Raw genomic sequence first — 17,740 nt, 5'->3', positions numbered from 1 at the left:
TTTTTTGGGGGGGGGGTGATGCAAGGGAGAGTGAATGAGAAAAATAATTAGAAGTGAGTTCCAGAGATACCCAACTATAAAATTCTTTGATAATCTGAAATATATTAACATATTCTTTTCATTTTAAAGGTGACTTAATAGAAGATACTTAAGTTTTGAGGATCCCTTTTAAGCCTTCAGAAAGAACCTGGAAAATATATATAGCATCAAGAGATGAATTTGAAGTCTATTTCTCCAATTCAGCAGTTTTCTGTTTCCTACTCCGCTCATTAGGTACCAAAGAGAAGACTGCCCCGAGGGTAACTCTGCAGAGGGTCTTGGGAATAAGATGATCAGATAGTATTTTGTATATATTTCCCACTTTTCAAAATTGATACTTTAAAATGTGAGAACGGAACTAAAATTTTATTTACGTACAATGAGCCTTTCAAGAGAATGATGCCTCAAACACAAGCTTGCCATTTAAGATTTCAGTATTCTATGACAGTTTCTTGTGTAAAAGAGGTTAGATGGAATCAATATCTCTTCTAACTGTATTGTACACATTTCTGAGGCAAAACAAGTTATCATGGTCAGATTTTAAATGCTTCAAAATAAAATGATCAAATATTGTGTCAGAATACTAACCTTGCTTGGTGTTTTTCCAACCTAATTTCCTAACTACATCTGACTTCTTTCCAAATTTCTCCTGGACAGGGCTTGCTGAGAATCCCATGGCTTGGCAACAAATCTTATCAACCAACCGGAACTTCTAGGCAAGGTTATTAAAATTTTTCCACTAAACCTGCCTTTTGCTTCCCCATATTGACACAATTAATTACACATTATCTAGCTGTAGTTTCTTTGAACATGTCCCACTAGCCATTCCCTTGTGTATGTCTTGAAATACCATGAGGTTTTCTACCAAATGAATCTGGCCATTCCTGGTTTAAGTGAACTGAATTCATCAAACCCCAGTAGCCTGTCACTTGAATCTATAAGTAACTTCTGGATTCAAATTATGCTGCACCCTAAAAATCTATGAATGCATTTTCTGAGTCTAGTGATGAATTTTTAGGAAAACATTTCTAGACATAAATATTTTAACCTGAGCTACGAGGAATTAATGTAAATACCCAATTCAACTAAAATTTTAGCTTTTACGTTAACCATTTCCAGATAGTTGCTTTTGAATTTTCTATTTTAGTATTTAAGTGTCTGTTCATCTAGTTATCAAAAAAAGTAGTTTCACAGAGGTGAGAATAAACAAACCCTAGACATTATATTTAGCATAAAGATCAATATCTGAGCTCCAATACTCATACAAAAATATATTCCTCTGTTATGCCCTGATCTTGTAACAAGACTAACCTAGCATACCTTAATATATGTTCTAATCAGCTCTGGCACTAGATATAAAGAAGTGATTTGGAAGTCTTTTAATTATCAGTGAGTACATAGCCTTAGTAAATTTTCAAGGACAGCAAAACAGCAGGCTGTATAAAAATTTCATTCATAAAAATATAGATTTGCAGAATTCTTGCCATTTTGATGACCTTTATTGTAGCATAAGAAAATAAAATCCTGAATAATAATTTGAGTGACATTTTTTTTTTTCACTTCTGACAAGGCTGGTACATTGCTAGTACCACTTTAGATGCAGTGAAAAGATACTGTTTCATCACAATGCTTCAGGGCATTAGATCTTAGGTCTTTTAAAGAATCTTGGTAGAAAAGTACTAGTCAAGGGACAAGGACCTGAAATCCAGGTAAAATTCTTGATCAAACTATGTTACCATTACAATTTGTTGAGCAGTAGGTATCAGACAATACCTAGAAATAATATTACTGTACAGGCAAACATTATTGACAATTATCTTCATTACTTCTACTTATGCATGCATGCATTCAAAGTCGCTTCAGTCATGTCCGACTCTTTGTGACCCCAGGGACTATAGCCCACCAGGCTCTTCTGTCCATGGGATTCTCCAGGCACGAAGATTGGAGTGGGTTGTCATTCCCTTTTCCAAATCTTCCCAACCCAGGGATCGAACCCTTATTTCTTATGTCTCCTGCATTGGGAGGGAGGTTTTTTACCACTAGCGCCATCTGGGACGTCCACTCCTATTTATAGACTTACTCTTCTATAACATGTGACTCTTGTCTTGTGTTCAGTCATGTCTGACTCTTTTGCAACCCTTTGGACTATACCCTGACAGGCTCCTCTGTCCATGGGATATTTCAGGAAAGAATGCTGGAGTGGGTAGCCATTTCTTCCCGCAGGGGATCTTCTCAACCCAGTGTTTCCTGCATTGCAGGTGCATTCTTTACCCACTGAACTATCCGGGAAGCTTGATCTTTTGGCAACTACCGGAAATGCTGTTAAACTACTGGAAAATGTAGTTAGGTTTTTACCTTCATTAACTATCTTTTATCCTGTTAGTCTAGTGTCAAAACTTTTGCTTCAAAAGACCAAATTCCTTAGATATCTTTCAGGCCTTGGTTCCACATCTCCCTACACACTCCTTCTCTTTCCCTCAATGTGTCCTATCATTTCCCCCTTTGCCCTTCACTCCCATGGTGTTCCTTCCTCTGTGGTTCACAGTCCTCCATCTCTCCTGATTTTTTTTTATCCACCCAGAGCCTGACATGTGTCCTCTGCGTGCCACCTCATTTATAAAACTAGTGTGTGTAGATCCACAGACATAGAAAACATATTTATGGTTACTAAAGGTGAAAGCAGTGGAGGGAAAAAGTAGGAGTTTGGGATTAACATATACACACTACCTATATAAAATAAATAATCAACTAGGGCCTACATATAGCACAGGGAACTATACTCACTATTTTGTAGTAACCTACAAGGGAGAAGAATTTAGAAAAGAATAGATGTAACTTGTTATATAACTGTATATAACTGAATCACTTTGCTGTATACCTAAGACTAATATAAGATTGTAAATCAACTATCCTTCAATAAAAAAATAAAAGTATAAGTAAATATATAATATAATATTATAAACAAACTAGTATGAAAATGCAATGGTTCTCTGTGAAAACAGTCAGGGCATCAACCTGTTATATTTCTAAGTGTATCTCATAATTTTCTGTCTCCTGAGTTATTCATACATGTCTTTTCCTTTTTTTGACCAGGCTACACATATATAAAAGTGGTGTTTTGGCACATAAAGAATCAGTGTGACTTGGCATCTGGAAACGAGGAAGAAACTTAGAACACTATTCAAGGGAACTATTTCTAATAAAAATTTTGATACAGTTTTCAGGATATTAATGCCATATGATTATTAAAAATCCCACACTGAAGCAGGAGTCTTGGATTTGTTAGTGTTAGTGTGGTTCATCTATTTGTTAATTAGGTAACAGCACATGTGACCATCTTGGCTTTTAGTTCTCCACGTGTTAAGCATTCCACCTTGCTTCTCAGTACAGCATTCTGATTCTCAGCTTTAAATTTTTCAGTGGTGCTTATCTTCATCTGAAATCATGCATCTTGACATTATATTTTTATCATAATCTATCATGTACTAGAATATGAACTCTATATTATAACCAGTTATTAACTAGGACGTGTGTGTATGTGTGTTTGTATTTCACTGCTGAATTCTCAGTAGCTAAAATTGTGTCTCATACACAAAAGAAGTTCAACACAACTTTGGTGAATGACTAAATGGACAAAGGAACCTTGGAATTCTAGAACAGAGTTTCAAAACCTCTGCTCTATATTATCTGTTCTTTTTTCCTCGGGATTGTTGGATCACCAGAGAGTAATATGCCCTTTTATCTTAGCTCCCTGAAGAAATGGCTTTACTGAAATATGACTAAATGTTATGCCCTCAGCTTTTAGAGAAATGCCTATTTGAACAGCGGTTTTGTCTTTTGTTATTTCATGACCTCAATTTAAGAAACTTCACAATAAATTTGTCCTTGAATTCAGTGTCTGTAAGTGTGTCTCTTCAATCTAAATTATGCTCTCCTGGTCAGAAAATGAAAACTACACATTCTAAGAAACCTCCTTTTGTGCCTTAGCTTCTTTGAGATCAATTCAATTCAATAAATCACTACTTTGGGGCAGTAATTACCCAGGTAAGCACCTTGTTACATATTCCTCTACTGGTTTTCAAGAGATTCTGTCATTGAATTGTGCTATATCATAACCCAATAAATTTTATAAGATTCTTAAAACCACTTTGGGAAAAAAGCAAGTTATAATCTCAGATTAATAAAATAAACATGGTTAATAAAATATAATGCTAATGTTAATGTTAAAAAACCCAATGTTAATAAAATGAACATTGCTTTGTGGGTATATAGCTTTCAATTAAAAGAGCAACCATTCCATTTTCAGTTAAAAAATGTCAAGGGCAATTGCAGACATTATGATATATATTCTGAGAAAGCTTTACAATTTTGGCAATATTACTTCAAGGATAATATGAAAACAATTATATAATTCTTTGTAGTATAGAGATATATTGCAAAATATTTAGAAAATTTTCATAGACATTATAAAGTAATATACATGTATATATTTCTGATTTCCATGTGAAATTTTGCCTATAAATATAAAAGAGCTGAAGGAAATATGCAGAGGCAAAATATATCAATTTTGACTTCTTAAAGATACTGACACAAATATTATCCATGATTTCTAACAATATGCCTGGCACATGGCCAGTGATGAATTTGATTTACCTTACATTTTTTAATGGAAAAAAGCAAAATGTCAAGAAAGGTAACATATGTTGATTATTCACTGCCTGTGATACATTATAATCATTATAATATCTCCCTTACTCCTCATAATGATTCTATGAGGTAGATATTATAACACCCACTTTCGAAATGATCAAGCTGAGAGTTAGGAAAGGTAGATTCTACAGCTCTTGGCAGACCTCACCGAGGTTTAAACAAGGCTACTGGACTCTAACATTTATAATCATTACCACTAAGCTGCCCTAAAAAAGGCCTTGTAATCCTGTTTGCTGAGTTTTTATATTATTCAGTGAAATGGTAAATATGTATCCTCCCAAAAGATTAAGATAAAATTTATATTTATGATCAAAGCAGTTTGTTATCTTCTCTTTTGGAACAGACTTGACAGAGATAGAGGATGTTCTCTTTCATGGGCAGGATAGATAATAAAATAGGAGAATGAAAGATAAGGGCAAGCAGAATATAGTTTTAAATTCATACCAGGCATCTATAGGCATATTTGATTTTCTCTTTTGGTTTAACTGCACTGTTCACCTTTTTTTTTTAACTTTAAAAAAAAGTGGTAAACTGATAAAACTCAGTAACACACACTAGTTCTTTAAAGCCAAACCATACTTTATAGAACTGAAGCCAAAATTGAAGCCATCCTCATGGACAGATATAGGTACTGATTATGAAATTATCCAAAATTAGGATTATGGATTTCTTTGAAAATTAGAGGAAAACCATGGACATCTGCTCACATTATACACATATGTGATTTTTAAAAATATTTCTACACAATTTTAGAGACTTTTTAGACACTCATCCAAGAACTCAGATTAGGGTCACCAAATTCATGACTAGAGGTAAGTTACTGGTCATCATGTGGAAAGTGTCCAGATTGTTTCTGTCTAGCGTGGACCTTTTTGATATTTCTGCCTCTATGAACCAACTTCTCTATTTCTTTCTTTTAAGTGCTCCTTCTCCCAATCTGTAAAATCCTTACGTTTATTTTAAAGCTTTTGCTGTAACTTAGCTTTACTTCAAAAACAGCATCCCCAGATGCCAACACATCCTTGTTATTCCCCAGTTACATAGGATTGTATCTTGCCCCATGGATACTGGAACCTATGGCCCCTTACTTTAAAAAGATTCTAACCTCCATTTTAGGCCTTCTTTGTGAGTATCTCAGACCACAATATGGTCTACAATATGGTCTTATAGACCATGAATTTGGGAAAATTCTTGTCAGCATACAATTCTTGTCAACAGCATTATCAATTATTCCTAGAATATTGTAACTCATCTCTTGTTTCTTATTATTTGGTACTCTTTCAATAGTTCCTATCAGAAGTAAAATAATAGACTGCCTTGAAAGAATGTGTGTGTGTGTGTGTGTGTGTGTGTGTGCACACACTCAAATATAGGTTAATCTGAATCATAAGTCATTAAACTAAAATCTGAAAAGGTATCCTCTTGTCATAGTCCCAATATACTTTAGGATGGATCCTTCACTAGTACTTCTAAGGAGCTGCATCTCGAGTGTTGTTTAAACATCTATGCAACTTGCTGCCTTCTCTCAAGCCCCAGTGGCAATTCCTGAACATACCTTCTGTTCCGCTGTCATGGTTAGACTTTGCAGTCGGCCAGTCATATTCCCTAAACTCTTTTCGAAAGCTGCTACGAGATGAGCCTGTGAACAAAATGAAAGAAACATATCTTAAATGTCAGAACCTTATGTGGATGGATGGAAACCCACCACCTTACCAAAATGCTTAATTTCAGGTATTCTTATTCTTTAAGTACTATGACTATCACGGCTGGCTTTCAGCGCTGACTTTCCTTTAACACAAATCTTCATCTATTATTTCTAAGCTTCAGCTTAAAAATCAGTGTTTCAGTCCTGACATGTAATGTGAGTTCAACTACTGAAAGGGAATGATATTTTGCAAATAATAACACCTTCTAACTTGCACACCATAGAGGATTTGACACCCACCAGAAAGTTCTGAGTTGCCAAGTGTTTAGACTCAAAGCCCAAGAGGAAGTCACTGCAATAGTCAATGGACGAACGTTCTTCACATTTTATACCTGCACGATGACCTCTGAAGATAGTTAGCTCCTCTGTTGAAATGATGCTTCCTCCAAGTGTCAGACATCTGCTGACAGCTCTAACATTATCTTTCCTTTTTTCCTACTTACAAAGAATTCAATCAAAAGGAGTTGTCTTCACCCTCCAAACTCTTTTCAATAAAAAGGGCTTTTATTTTTACTGTATTCCCTTCCACTAAGGACGTGTAGGTAGGCCAATGAGAGATAATACTTGGTCTATTAAATTTTATTTAATTTCTTTTATTTAAATTTCTGTGGTTTTCTTTGAAATCTCAGAGAATTATACACAGTGCAGTGCATGACCATAACTCTTATGATTAAGAGATATTTGACAATCTTATTATAGCTCTAAGATAGGCCAGTTTCTCCTGACACACCATTGTGCAACGGCTTGAACCACAGAATACCAAGCATGAAGACACGCTTCAACCTCTCACTGGGGCTCCATGCAGAACCACATATATGTTGTCTCAATGTGATCGAGTTTTATTGCATCCATAAAAGATTCAGGTATAGAATATTTTACAACTTCCACCTATAATAAACTATGTATGGGGGAAATTTAGTATATGAGAGGTAAAAGAGAAAGGAGTGAGAGGGTGCAATTAAAATAAAGTGCTTTGTAACCCTACCAGAACTGAAAGGCTGAGGTATCTATTATCAAATGGATCACAGGAGTTCTAAGAGTTAGGGCACCAAAAGTTTATATCATTATGAGTAACAGCCAAAAGCTTATTCCCTTATTGGTTACAGCTAGAATGTACAAATCCTTTCCATTAACAGGATGATATTAATACAAAAGTATCTTTGTTCCTAGCTCTGAGTCTATCCTGGGATGCCTTTGTTTTTCAGACACTGTAATATATAGAAAAATAATTTGTAGAAAATGCAATTAATCTTCAGTCCACGTGTAAAATTCTGTTCTCTTTCCATCTATCTACAAACCAGAAACAGACTCACAGACATAGAGAACACACATGTTGCCATGATGAGGGGGTGGGAGGAGGGAAGAGCTGGGAGTATGGAATTAGCAGATGCAAACTATTATATATAGTTGATTATATACAGATGGGTAAACAATGAGGCCCTACTGTTTAGAAGATGGAACTATATTCAATATCCTTTAACAAGTCATAATGGGAAAAATATATAAAAAAGAATGTCTATATGTGTCAAACTGAGTCCCTTTGTGGTACAGCAGAGGCTGGCACAACACTGTAAATCAACTCTACTGAATAAAAAATGTGAAAAATAACCCAAAAAACTCCCATCTATTCTTTTCCCACTCCCTTCTCCCTCTCGCCTCTTTTCTCTCTCTTTCAAACACACACATACACGCAACCTTGAGAACGGAACTCCAAGGTTTGCTAGCAGGTTTATTTGGATAAATAATCTTTTCTTTTAGAAGAACAGTATCTTATACTTGAAAATGTTTCCAATGACAAGGAAGGTCATCACATCAGACTCATTACCCTCAGAAGTTGGCATAAGGTTATGTTCACTTTCTCTTGTACTAACCTTCACATTATGTTAAAAGTGAAAAAAAAGGAACATGCATAGCCCACTGGGTTATCACAGTGAACATTCATGCACTTGGCAGCAAGTCAAGAAACAGGACATTTAAAGATCTGGAAATACTCCCTTGTCCCTTTTTCATCTTTGTCCTTTTTGCTTTCTGCAAAGATAACCACTACTGTGACTTGTGTGATAATTATGTTCTTGCCTCTGTTTTAAAGAGTTTGGCCACCTGAACCTGAATCCCTAAACACTATGTTTTAGCTTGGCCTATTTTTAAACTTTCCATGTGAAATCACATGGCATGATTTTTTTGGTGACGGTTTTCTTTTGCTTAACACTGTGTTTTCAGATTCAAACATGTGGTGTGTAAGCAGGAGTTAGAAGGTACTGTAAAGCACTGCTCTATCTGATTTAAAATTTATTTGTCTATGGTGACCATTAGAGTTGACTCTAGTTTAAATTGCTAAAAAGACTCTTGAGAGTCCCTTGGACTGCAAGGAGATCAAACTTTCAATCATAAACGAAATCAGTTCTGAATATTCATTTGAAGGACTGGTGCTGAAGGTGAAGCGCCAATATTTTGGCCAACTGACTCACTGAAAAGACCCTGATGCTGGAAAAGACTGAAGGCAGGAGGAGAAGGGGATGAGAGAGGATGAGACGGTTAGCATCACCAACTCGATGGATATGGGTTTGAGCAAGCTTCAGTTGGTGATGGACAGGGAAGCCTGGCATGCTGCAGTCCATGGGGTCTCAAAGAGTTAGACATGAATGAGCGACTGAATTGAACTGAACTGATTAATGAATATTCCCTGCTTGTGTTAGGTGACGTCTGTCAAGGTAATAAAACAGACAAGACTGAATATTAGTTAAGGGATAAATTTTTAATACATACTGTCTTTAGTTTTTGAATCACATAACATAATCTGAATATACATGTAAAGAATTGTGGTACTAAACAATAAGATGGAATATCATTGTGAAAAATGCCTGCAATTGCATTTGTTCATTCAGAATTCAACAACATCCCATAAATAAAATAAAAAATACTCTTTACATAGATGTATATGGGGATAGATAGGTAGGTAGCTAGGTATAGATGATTTTATATACATGACTCTGAAACATCATAAAGATTTCATATATATATACATATAAAATATATATATAATTATCCCTTCAAAGTTTGGCATTGTTAATTATGTGCAAAATATTTTTTTCTTAAACGAGATGCAGAAAAACAAAAGTAACTGCCTGATTATGTAAAAATATTAAATAGAGCAAAGAAATAGGGCACAATCCTAAGCAAAATAAAACCTGAGAAATTTTTGGTTAAAAGACTTATGTGCTGAAAGGCAAAGCACTTTCTTTGGTTACAAGTTCATTCAGCAATATCTTTGAAAGCTAGTAGTAATAACTAGCCTTTGTGCCCATTTCCAGATCATCTAAGGGCTGAAATTTGTAAGAAAATACATAAAGACACAAATAAATGCATCCCACCTGGCTTGGCTTTAAGAAATTGTGGGCGAGAGGCAACTGGCTGTCTGTTTGATACGACCATTCATTCCTGGGGGCCGTGTGGACTATGGAGCTCCTGTTCAATGGTGGGGTACTGATTCAAAGAAAGCCAGACAACAGTGCTGGCCAACATTGCTCCTCTCCTTTCTACAGACATCCTACTGGACACATCTCTAAAAAGAGGCTTCCTAGGGCTTTCTCCACTCTGCTCAGAGACCTGCACAAATTGTTGGGTAGGCTCAGCATACCTTCCACTGAATGTGGGTTATACTCTGTCAGGTAAATGAGATGAGATAACCAAATATATTTCTGACTTACCAGTGCCCCTTTTAACGAAGGGGAGAAAGACATTTTAGTAGAGAAGCAGATGTTTCCAATTTAAATATTAAAACACAGATTACTGTGTGGACTCCATATAAATATAATAATGCCAGGTCCAAACATCTGATACATCAATTACCAAAAAAAAAGAAAAACCCCAAATTTAGGAAAAACATTTAAGTCCTGACAGAATTATTCATATATTAAGTAAACTGAATAGATCTTAAAATGACTACTACATTGCAACTTGTATTTATAAATCGTGGCTATTACACTTCTATACACCAATGGCCATTATAGTGATCTCATTTAGCCACAAAGTAAAGTTTACTTGTGGTTTGAATAAAATAATAAAAGACATATCTCTACCTCCAAATAGGAAATGTACAAGAGTAAACATTTTTCAACTTATATTGAAGCAATTCTACAGAAATTTTTTTCAGTCTTATAATTAATTTTTATACAAGTATATTAAAATGTATGCATATATATTACATATATCAACAGATGCTGACTCAGAGGCAATGAAGTAAAGCACACTCTGAATGAAATTCAAATGCAGCATTTCCTAGAACTGAGGAAAAACCAAGTGTTTTCTCAAGTAAATCCTTTGATGACTCATAATGGTGCACTGAATCTAAAGTGACATTTTAAACTAGATGCTGAAGATAATGAGTTCAAGACAGTTTGTACCTTGTAAATAATTCAAATTTCTGAATGTGTAAAGGAGATTATATCCTTAAAAATACAAATGGACATAAATATAAAGATTCCACCCCTAGTAATTATGAAATTATTAAATGTTTAAAATAGGATTGGCATTAAAATTATTTTATAAACATTGATGAATTCATCCACTTATACAAGTTCTTTGCTACTGCAATAGCTTTAAAGTGAATTTTGATAAACTGTTTTGTAAAAGAGTGGAAGATAATGCATATCTTCATTACCTGAATCTCCTGACTTTTATCTTCTGACAGTTTCAGCAATACATTTATCTGATGGTAAAAAACTTTAACAATGCATATTACCACCAAATAAAAAAAGCACTAAATGGTGAAATAAGATAGAAATTTGCAAGAAACTAAAAACTAGACATCTCTTTTAAAAATTGTGATAGATCTTTAGGTGTTTGATCTTTTAACCTGAAATAATTACAGAGTCACAAGAAGTTTCAAAGAGAGTACAGAGGACTCCTGTACCCCTTTACCCAGCTTGCCTCAATGGTTACATTTTATATAATTATAGTGTAATATCAAAGTCAGAAGTTCATTATTGGTACACATACGCACATTCACACATGTAAAGAACCTCCTTTCATCACTACCAAGCTCTCCCTAGTTTTATACCCACCTCTCAGGAGACAGGTGATCACCATTCCTAAACCCTGGCAATCAACACAATTTTGTCATTCGAGAATGTTGAATAAATGGAATTATATAGCATGTGGCCTTTAAAAGTCAGACTTTTTTCACTCAGCTTAATGCACTTGAGATCCATTCAAGTTGCTGTGTGTACTAATAGCTATCATTCATGGTATGTATGTATGTATCAGAATTTGTTTATCCATGGACCTATTAAGAAAACATTTCTGTTTCCAATTTTTTCACTATTAAAAAAAATAAACGTTCTATGTACAGGTTTTTGGGTGGGTCTGAGGTGATTTGAGAATATTTCTAAAATGTATTATGACATAAAATAGCATACAAAATAGGATTAAGCTTCCTCCCATGTGTAAAATATACTATTATTGATAACACAGACGTGGACAGGAGAGGCTGGAGATATTTGGATAATTTTTCCAAGACTAGCACTTTTTAAACAAATTTATGTGTTTGGCACCACTTTCTCTAATTTTGTGTTTCATACTTTTTTTTCTTTATTGCCCCTTAGAGAGACAATATAGATTTTTTCCCCCTAATTGCTCCCTTCTTCCATGACCATTTTATTATCACAGATATGCTGGATACCTGTTTATATTCTCTCTGTATATCTCTGCTTTATGCATAAAAGAATACTTCATTTTTTTTTTTTTTACTGTAAGAAGCCATATTCATGCTTCAAAGGTTATATCAACGCTCAGCTGAGGATACATACTCCATAGTCATGAAAAGAAATCAGTGAAAACTGTGCGGCATGCATGACTTGAGAGAAGTAGTAGGTAGCCAATGGCTCACATGTTTTTAAAATGTTTGTTACCTTTTGAAACAGTGGTGCTGAGTTGTCCCCCAGGACCGTCCTCCTATGTGAGAACTTGGTTCCTTCCATCAGTTGTGTGTGTGTGTGTAAGCCTTTGCAAGTGTGTACTATACATATACCAGACCACCTGACCTGCCTTTTGAGAAACCTGTATGCAGGTCAGGAAGCAACAGTTAGAACTGGACATGGAACAACAGACTGGTTCCAAATAGAAGAAGGAGTACGTCAAGGCTGTATATTGCCACTCTGCTTGTTTAACTTATATGCATAGTACATCATGAGAAACACTGGGCTGGAGGAAGCACAAGCTGGAATCAAGATTGCCGGGAGAAATATCAATAACCTCAGATATGCAGATGACACCACCCTTATGGCAGAAAGTGAAGAGGAACTAAAAAGCCTCTTGATGAAAGTGAAAGAGGAGAGTGAAAAAGTTGGCTTAAAGCTCAACATTCAGAAAACTAAGATCATGGCATCTGGTCCCATCACCTCATGGGAAATAGATGGGGAGACAGTGGAAACAGTGTCAGACTTTATTTTTTGGGCTCCAAAATCACTGCAGATGGTGATTGCAGCCATGAAATTAAAAGACACTTACTCCTTGGAAGGAAAGTTATGACCAACCTAGATGGCATATTAAAAAGCAGAGATATTACTTTGTCAACAAAGGTCCATCTAGTCAATGCTATGGTTTTTCCAGTGGTCATGTATGGATGTGAGAGTTGGACTGTGAAGAAAGCTGAGGGCTGAAGAATTGATGCTTTTGAACTATGGTGTTGGAGAAGACTCTTGAGAGTCCCTTGGACTGCAAGGAGATCCAACCAGTCAATCCTTAAGGAGATCAGTCCTGGGTGTTCATTGGAAGGACTGATGCTGAAGCTGAAACTCCAATACTTTGGCCACCTGATGTGAAGAGTTGACTCACTGGAAAAGACCCTGATGCTGGGAGGGGTTGGGGGCAGGAGGAGAAGGGGACAACTGAGGATAAGATGGCTAGATGGCATCACCGACTTGATGGACATGGGTTTGAGTAAACTCTGGGAGTTGGTGGTTGACAGGGAGGCCTGGTGTGCTGCGATCATGGGGTCGCAGAGTTGGACACGACTGAGTGACTGAACTGAACTATATATATGTATGTATTCATGAGTATATAGAAGAACAATGTTGAAAGGACACACAAGAAATCAATAACCATGAATGGAAATGGGAGTCTCAGAGGGAAAAACAAATATATATATCTTTTATTAAGTGCTTATTTTGTTTTTCTTTTTAATACAATATACATGTACATTTGTCACTTGGTATCCATGGGAGATTAGTTTCAGGACCAAAGTCCATGAATGCTCATGTATTACGTTGGCCGTCTGCATCTGAATTACACATTCAGGAGTTCAACCAACCATGGATGGTGTATGGTTGAGCTCTGAACAACATGGATTTGAACTTGTGGGTCCATTTATATACAGATAATTAATGTTTGAATCCACTTATGTGAGGAGTTTAAAATATCCATGCCTAAGTGGACCTGCACAGTTGAAACCTTTGTTGTTTAAGGGTCAACTGTATTACTTTTTAAAATGGAGAAATGGTATAAATATCACTGTGTAAAAGCCCAAATTCCATTATGTGTAGCAGTAATTTACTGATCTAATAACTGGGTATAGAAGTCCATGCAAGAGACATTTACAAAAGAAAATAAAACTCTGAAGAATCATTCAAGACATTTGTATCTTTACTACCCAGGGCATAGGGTCAGTTACTGAGCCTTCCTCATTGCAGACAAACTTCTCTCAAAGTTAAAAAAAGGCAAAATCAATTCCAATACAGTGCCAAGATGAACTCCTTGTGAAGGAACTAACTTACACACTGCAGAAGGAAAATCCCTCTTATTTAAATCATATGCAATGGGCCCACACCTGCTCACTTTCGCTATGCCAAGCTTTGTTGAGATGGACAAACTCAAGGGAGAACAGAGAGGGGTAAGGCAGGGAACCGGCCCAAAGCCACCCGGTGGGGGCGAGCAGCCTGATGCTGAGCAAAGGTGTCAGCACATATGGCAAAGTAGCCGGAGCTTCCTCTCCCCTCACCGCTGCGTCGAGTACCACTGTTCCTCAGGCCCACGCACACGCCACACGTCCTCCTGGACGGCCGCGTCTGCTATGAGTGCCCCCGGCACCCTGAAAGATCTTCAGTAAGTGTCAGTATCATTGGGAGTCTTTATCACCATCATTTTTGCTATCTTCGGCTCCTTAAACTAAGAGAAGGCTACCAAGGTTTTTGAGAGAACTACAGCTCATTTACAATATAGCTATGATACCCAAATTCAGACCAATCTAATTTTTGAGAATTAATTGGATGCTCCATTAATTGTTCAATAAATTGTGCTGAAGGAGGCAGAGTGCATGATTTTTTTATCTTCCATGGTCAATCACTGTAAACCCCTCATTGTCTTGTGGCTTAAGAAAGCCTTATGTATGGGGAATGATACAAATAAGAAACAAGAAAAGAAATAAGCTTTCTAGATGTTACCAATGTTCCAAACCTACAAGAAACAAAAAGCCATTTTAACCACATTCTGATTCCTCATCAACTTGGATTTAGATGTTATGATCCAGTGGGCACAGTCCCCTGATTTAGGAACTTAAGTCTGTATCATTTTGGACATCTAATGTTTGTAAGTCTGTTACTAAAATTATCCCATTTACTATATAAACATCTGTTTTAATATGTCAAAAAAATTAAAAGTGACTTACATTTGCTGAAAGTTGAGATGTGAGGGTGGCAACTTTTTCTTGTGATGCAACCAGCTCTCTCCGTAGTTTATGGATTTGCTGAATGTAATTAAAAAAAATCAAATCCATATGGTAGTAGATTTTAACTTAAAACTAAGAATTTAAGCAAACACTATAATCAGTTCATTCTAATACCACTGTATCAGCACCAATTTCTAAAACTTAAAGAAAAGTGAAAACTGGCTACCCAGTAACAATTAAATGCCACTTATAAGAAGAAAGGCAAGTGCCTATGTTCACAACTGAAGTTCAAATTGGCACATTAAAGGATGCTTATTTGTTCACTTGCCATTTGCTTCAATGCTTATTTGCCGTTGCTATTTGAATCCAGAATCAGTTCACTTTGTCTACTGATCCTTCTACCTCTACAAATTTATGGTAATAAAAGCTTTTCTTTTAAAAAATTAAACACATACATATATTTTCTGGGTCTTTTTCATTTTCTACCCATTTTTGTATGTTTATTTTTATTTCCTATATTTTGGCAAGTACTAATAAGCTGTAGAATATTCCTACAGTCACTGAAAGTTAGCTACAATTCAACATTTAATGATTCCATACTTGAAAATAATTTTATTGGCTGGAGTTTTCATTACTAACACTTAGAGAAGCCTTCTCAAATATTTATTATGATGTCATTTATTCAGTGAGTTACTATGAGCTCCAAGCAGAATCGCTTTATAGATTACCCGTAGTTTGGAAAAAAAGGGGAAAAAAATCAGTAAGACTGTGTAAATGGCTAGATAAACCAATAACAAAAATATGCTAAAATGTTTTCCTTTTTTGGTTAACTCCATACTCAAATAAAAGTGAACCAAAAAAAAGGTGAGAGTATGTATCATTTTGAAGTTTCAGTACTTTCCACAGTTTAATCTGCATGTCTCATGATGCCATGAAATATAAACAGTGATTAATAAGGTTAAAATGTTTACAAGAATCTGAGACTAAAGTTTACAAGTACACTTTTGGTCTTAAGGGATTTTAATTACTTAGATGTCAAACATTCTACCCTGATAATTCTCATTTCTTCAAAAATAAGTTGCTATTGTTGTAGTTGGACTTTCAAAACACTATCTTAGTTTGAAAGAGCATTCTTGATACAGTTCATTAAGTGCCTATTTTTTCCTACTCATTAGATTTTTGTAGAGAAGACATGGTGGTCAATATTCAAAGATTCTAAAAAAGAACTAAATTTTAATCTGGGAATAGAGACAGGGGATATTTATATAATTTCAGCAGATGTGATTCCATTTGACTCCTGTACTTTAAAAAAAAGACACACCCAGATCCAAAGAGAATTTGGGTTCATTCAAATGATGATGACCACAAATAGCTCTAGAGGCATCTATTTTATCCTTGAAACAGTACAAAGTCCAAAGAACATTTCTCAAATTAATATTCTCTATTACATGATTATATTTCCTTTAAAATTAAGAATCCAAGAAACCTGAAACCAATGTAAATCATTAAAGAAAATGATCCACTATGGGTATAAATAATTAAAGTGGAGGTGGATAACTGCTAATATGGCAAATAGATGTGGTACTTGTACGCCTTAGTAGCTACACATATTACGATCAATGTAGGAAGCTTCGCCATGTCCCCTTGATATAAATAGTTTAGGTTTTTCAAATCTGTATTTACTCTTTGGTCTAGCAATTTTATAGATAAAATTGGCATAATTTACACTTTCTCAATATTTTTATTATAATATATATAGAAAATAAAATACATTTTATTGTAAATATTGTAAAGTAAAATAGTACAAACTTTAGAAGACTGATAAAACAAAACTTCAAAGGGAAAAGTTACTTTGCAAAGGCTATTGCCAATGCGTTTTTCTCTGCTCAGGGTAAAACCAATCAAATAGTCATTAGCACATCTTGAATAAAGGCCTAATTAAAGTCCCTCTGCTCTGCTTGGAAGGACAACTTTCAAACAAAGGGAAAGAAAAAAAATGTTCTCTCCAGGTTGCAATCTGATCTGTATGTGATTGTAATGAAATACTTGTGAAGTGTGTGATTAGAATAACATACTGCACTAGACATCAAGTGATTAGAAGCAGAAAAGTACTGGGACCAAATAATAGATGGACTGAGATGCTGGTAAGCTGCATTGTGGAGGTCTAGTGCCTCAATTAATGCTTGCCATAATCCTATGTGCTTAGTCTCACAGCAGTGGGGGAAGAGACCACACATTTATTCATTCATCAAAGATTTTTAAGTGATTACTACTAGAGACAACTTAATAGGTGCTGAGTTAAGACTCCAAGCTAGAATGTGAGAAGAGAGGTTGCTTCTAAAAACTTAAGTTTCACTTTCTTTTAAGACAAAATATCCAAGACTATTTATCACTGCGGGGTCACCTCTAGCAGCAGTGTTGGAGTTATGGGTTGTATCACAGAGCCCTCTGGTGGTAGAACTACTCATTTCATCCTAAATGAAATCGAAAATAGCTAAAAATGCTGCTAGGTTGTTACCTCTGAATGAGCCTTTTCTTCAGCCTGTAATAGACAAAAGGAAAAACAATTTAACTATAAAGGGTATCAATTCATTTCACAAGTATAAAAGAATACAATAAATATA

At 35.4% G+C, this 17,740-nt stretch overlaps 1 protein-coding gene across 11 annotated transcripts in view; it reads right to left on the bottom strand.

Moving 5' to 3' along the window:
- The window catches only part of NAV3 (neuron navigator 3), an 892,289-nt gene that overhangs the window by 52,147 nt on the left and 822,402 nt on the right, over positions 1–17,740 (bottom strand). For all 11 annotated transcript variants that reach the window (XM_043880083.1, XM_043880069.1, XM_043880142.1 and 8 more), the window contains 3 exons: positions 17,635–17,658; positions 15,117–15,194; positions 6,305–6,388 (listed from right to left, as the gene is read on the bottom strand). In XM_043880083.1, the coding sequence (XP_043736018.1) occupies positions 6,305–6,388; positions 15,117–15,194; positions 17,635–17,658 (186 nt within the window). The remainder of the gene's footprint in view (positions 1–6,304; positions 6,389–15,116; positions 15,195–17,634; positions 17,659–17,740) is intronic.

The sequence above is a fragment of the Cervus elaphus genome, chromosome 3, assembly GCF_910594005.1.
Source record: "Cervus elaphus chromosome 3, mCerEla1.1, whole genome shotgun sequence".
NCBI classification, from domain to species: Eukaryota; Metazoa; Chordata; class Mammalia; order Artiodactyla; family Cervidae; genus Cervus; species Cervus elaphus.
The sequence above is the reverse complement of the archived record's forward strand: the minus strand, read 5'-3'. Positions and strand labels throughout refer to the sequence as shown.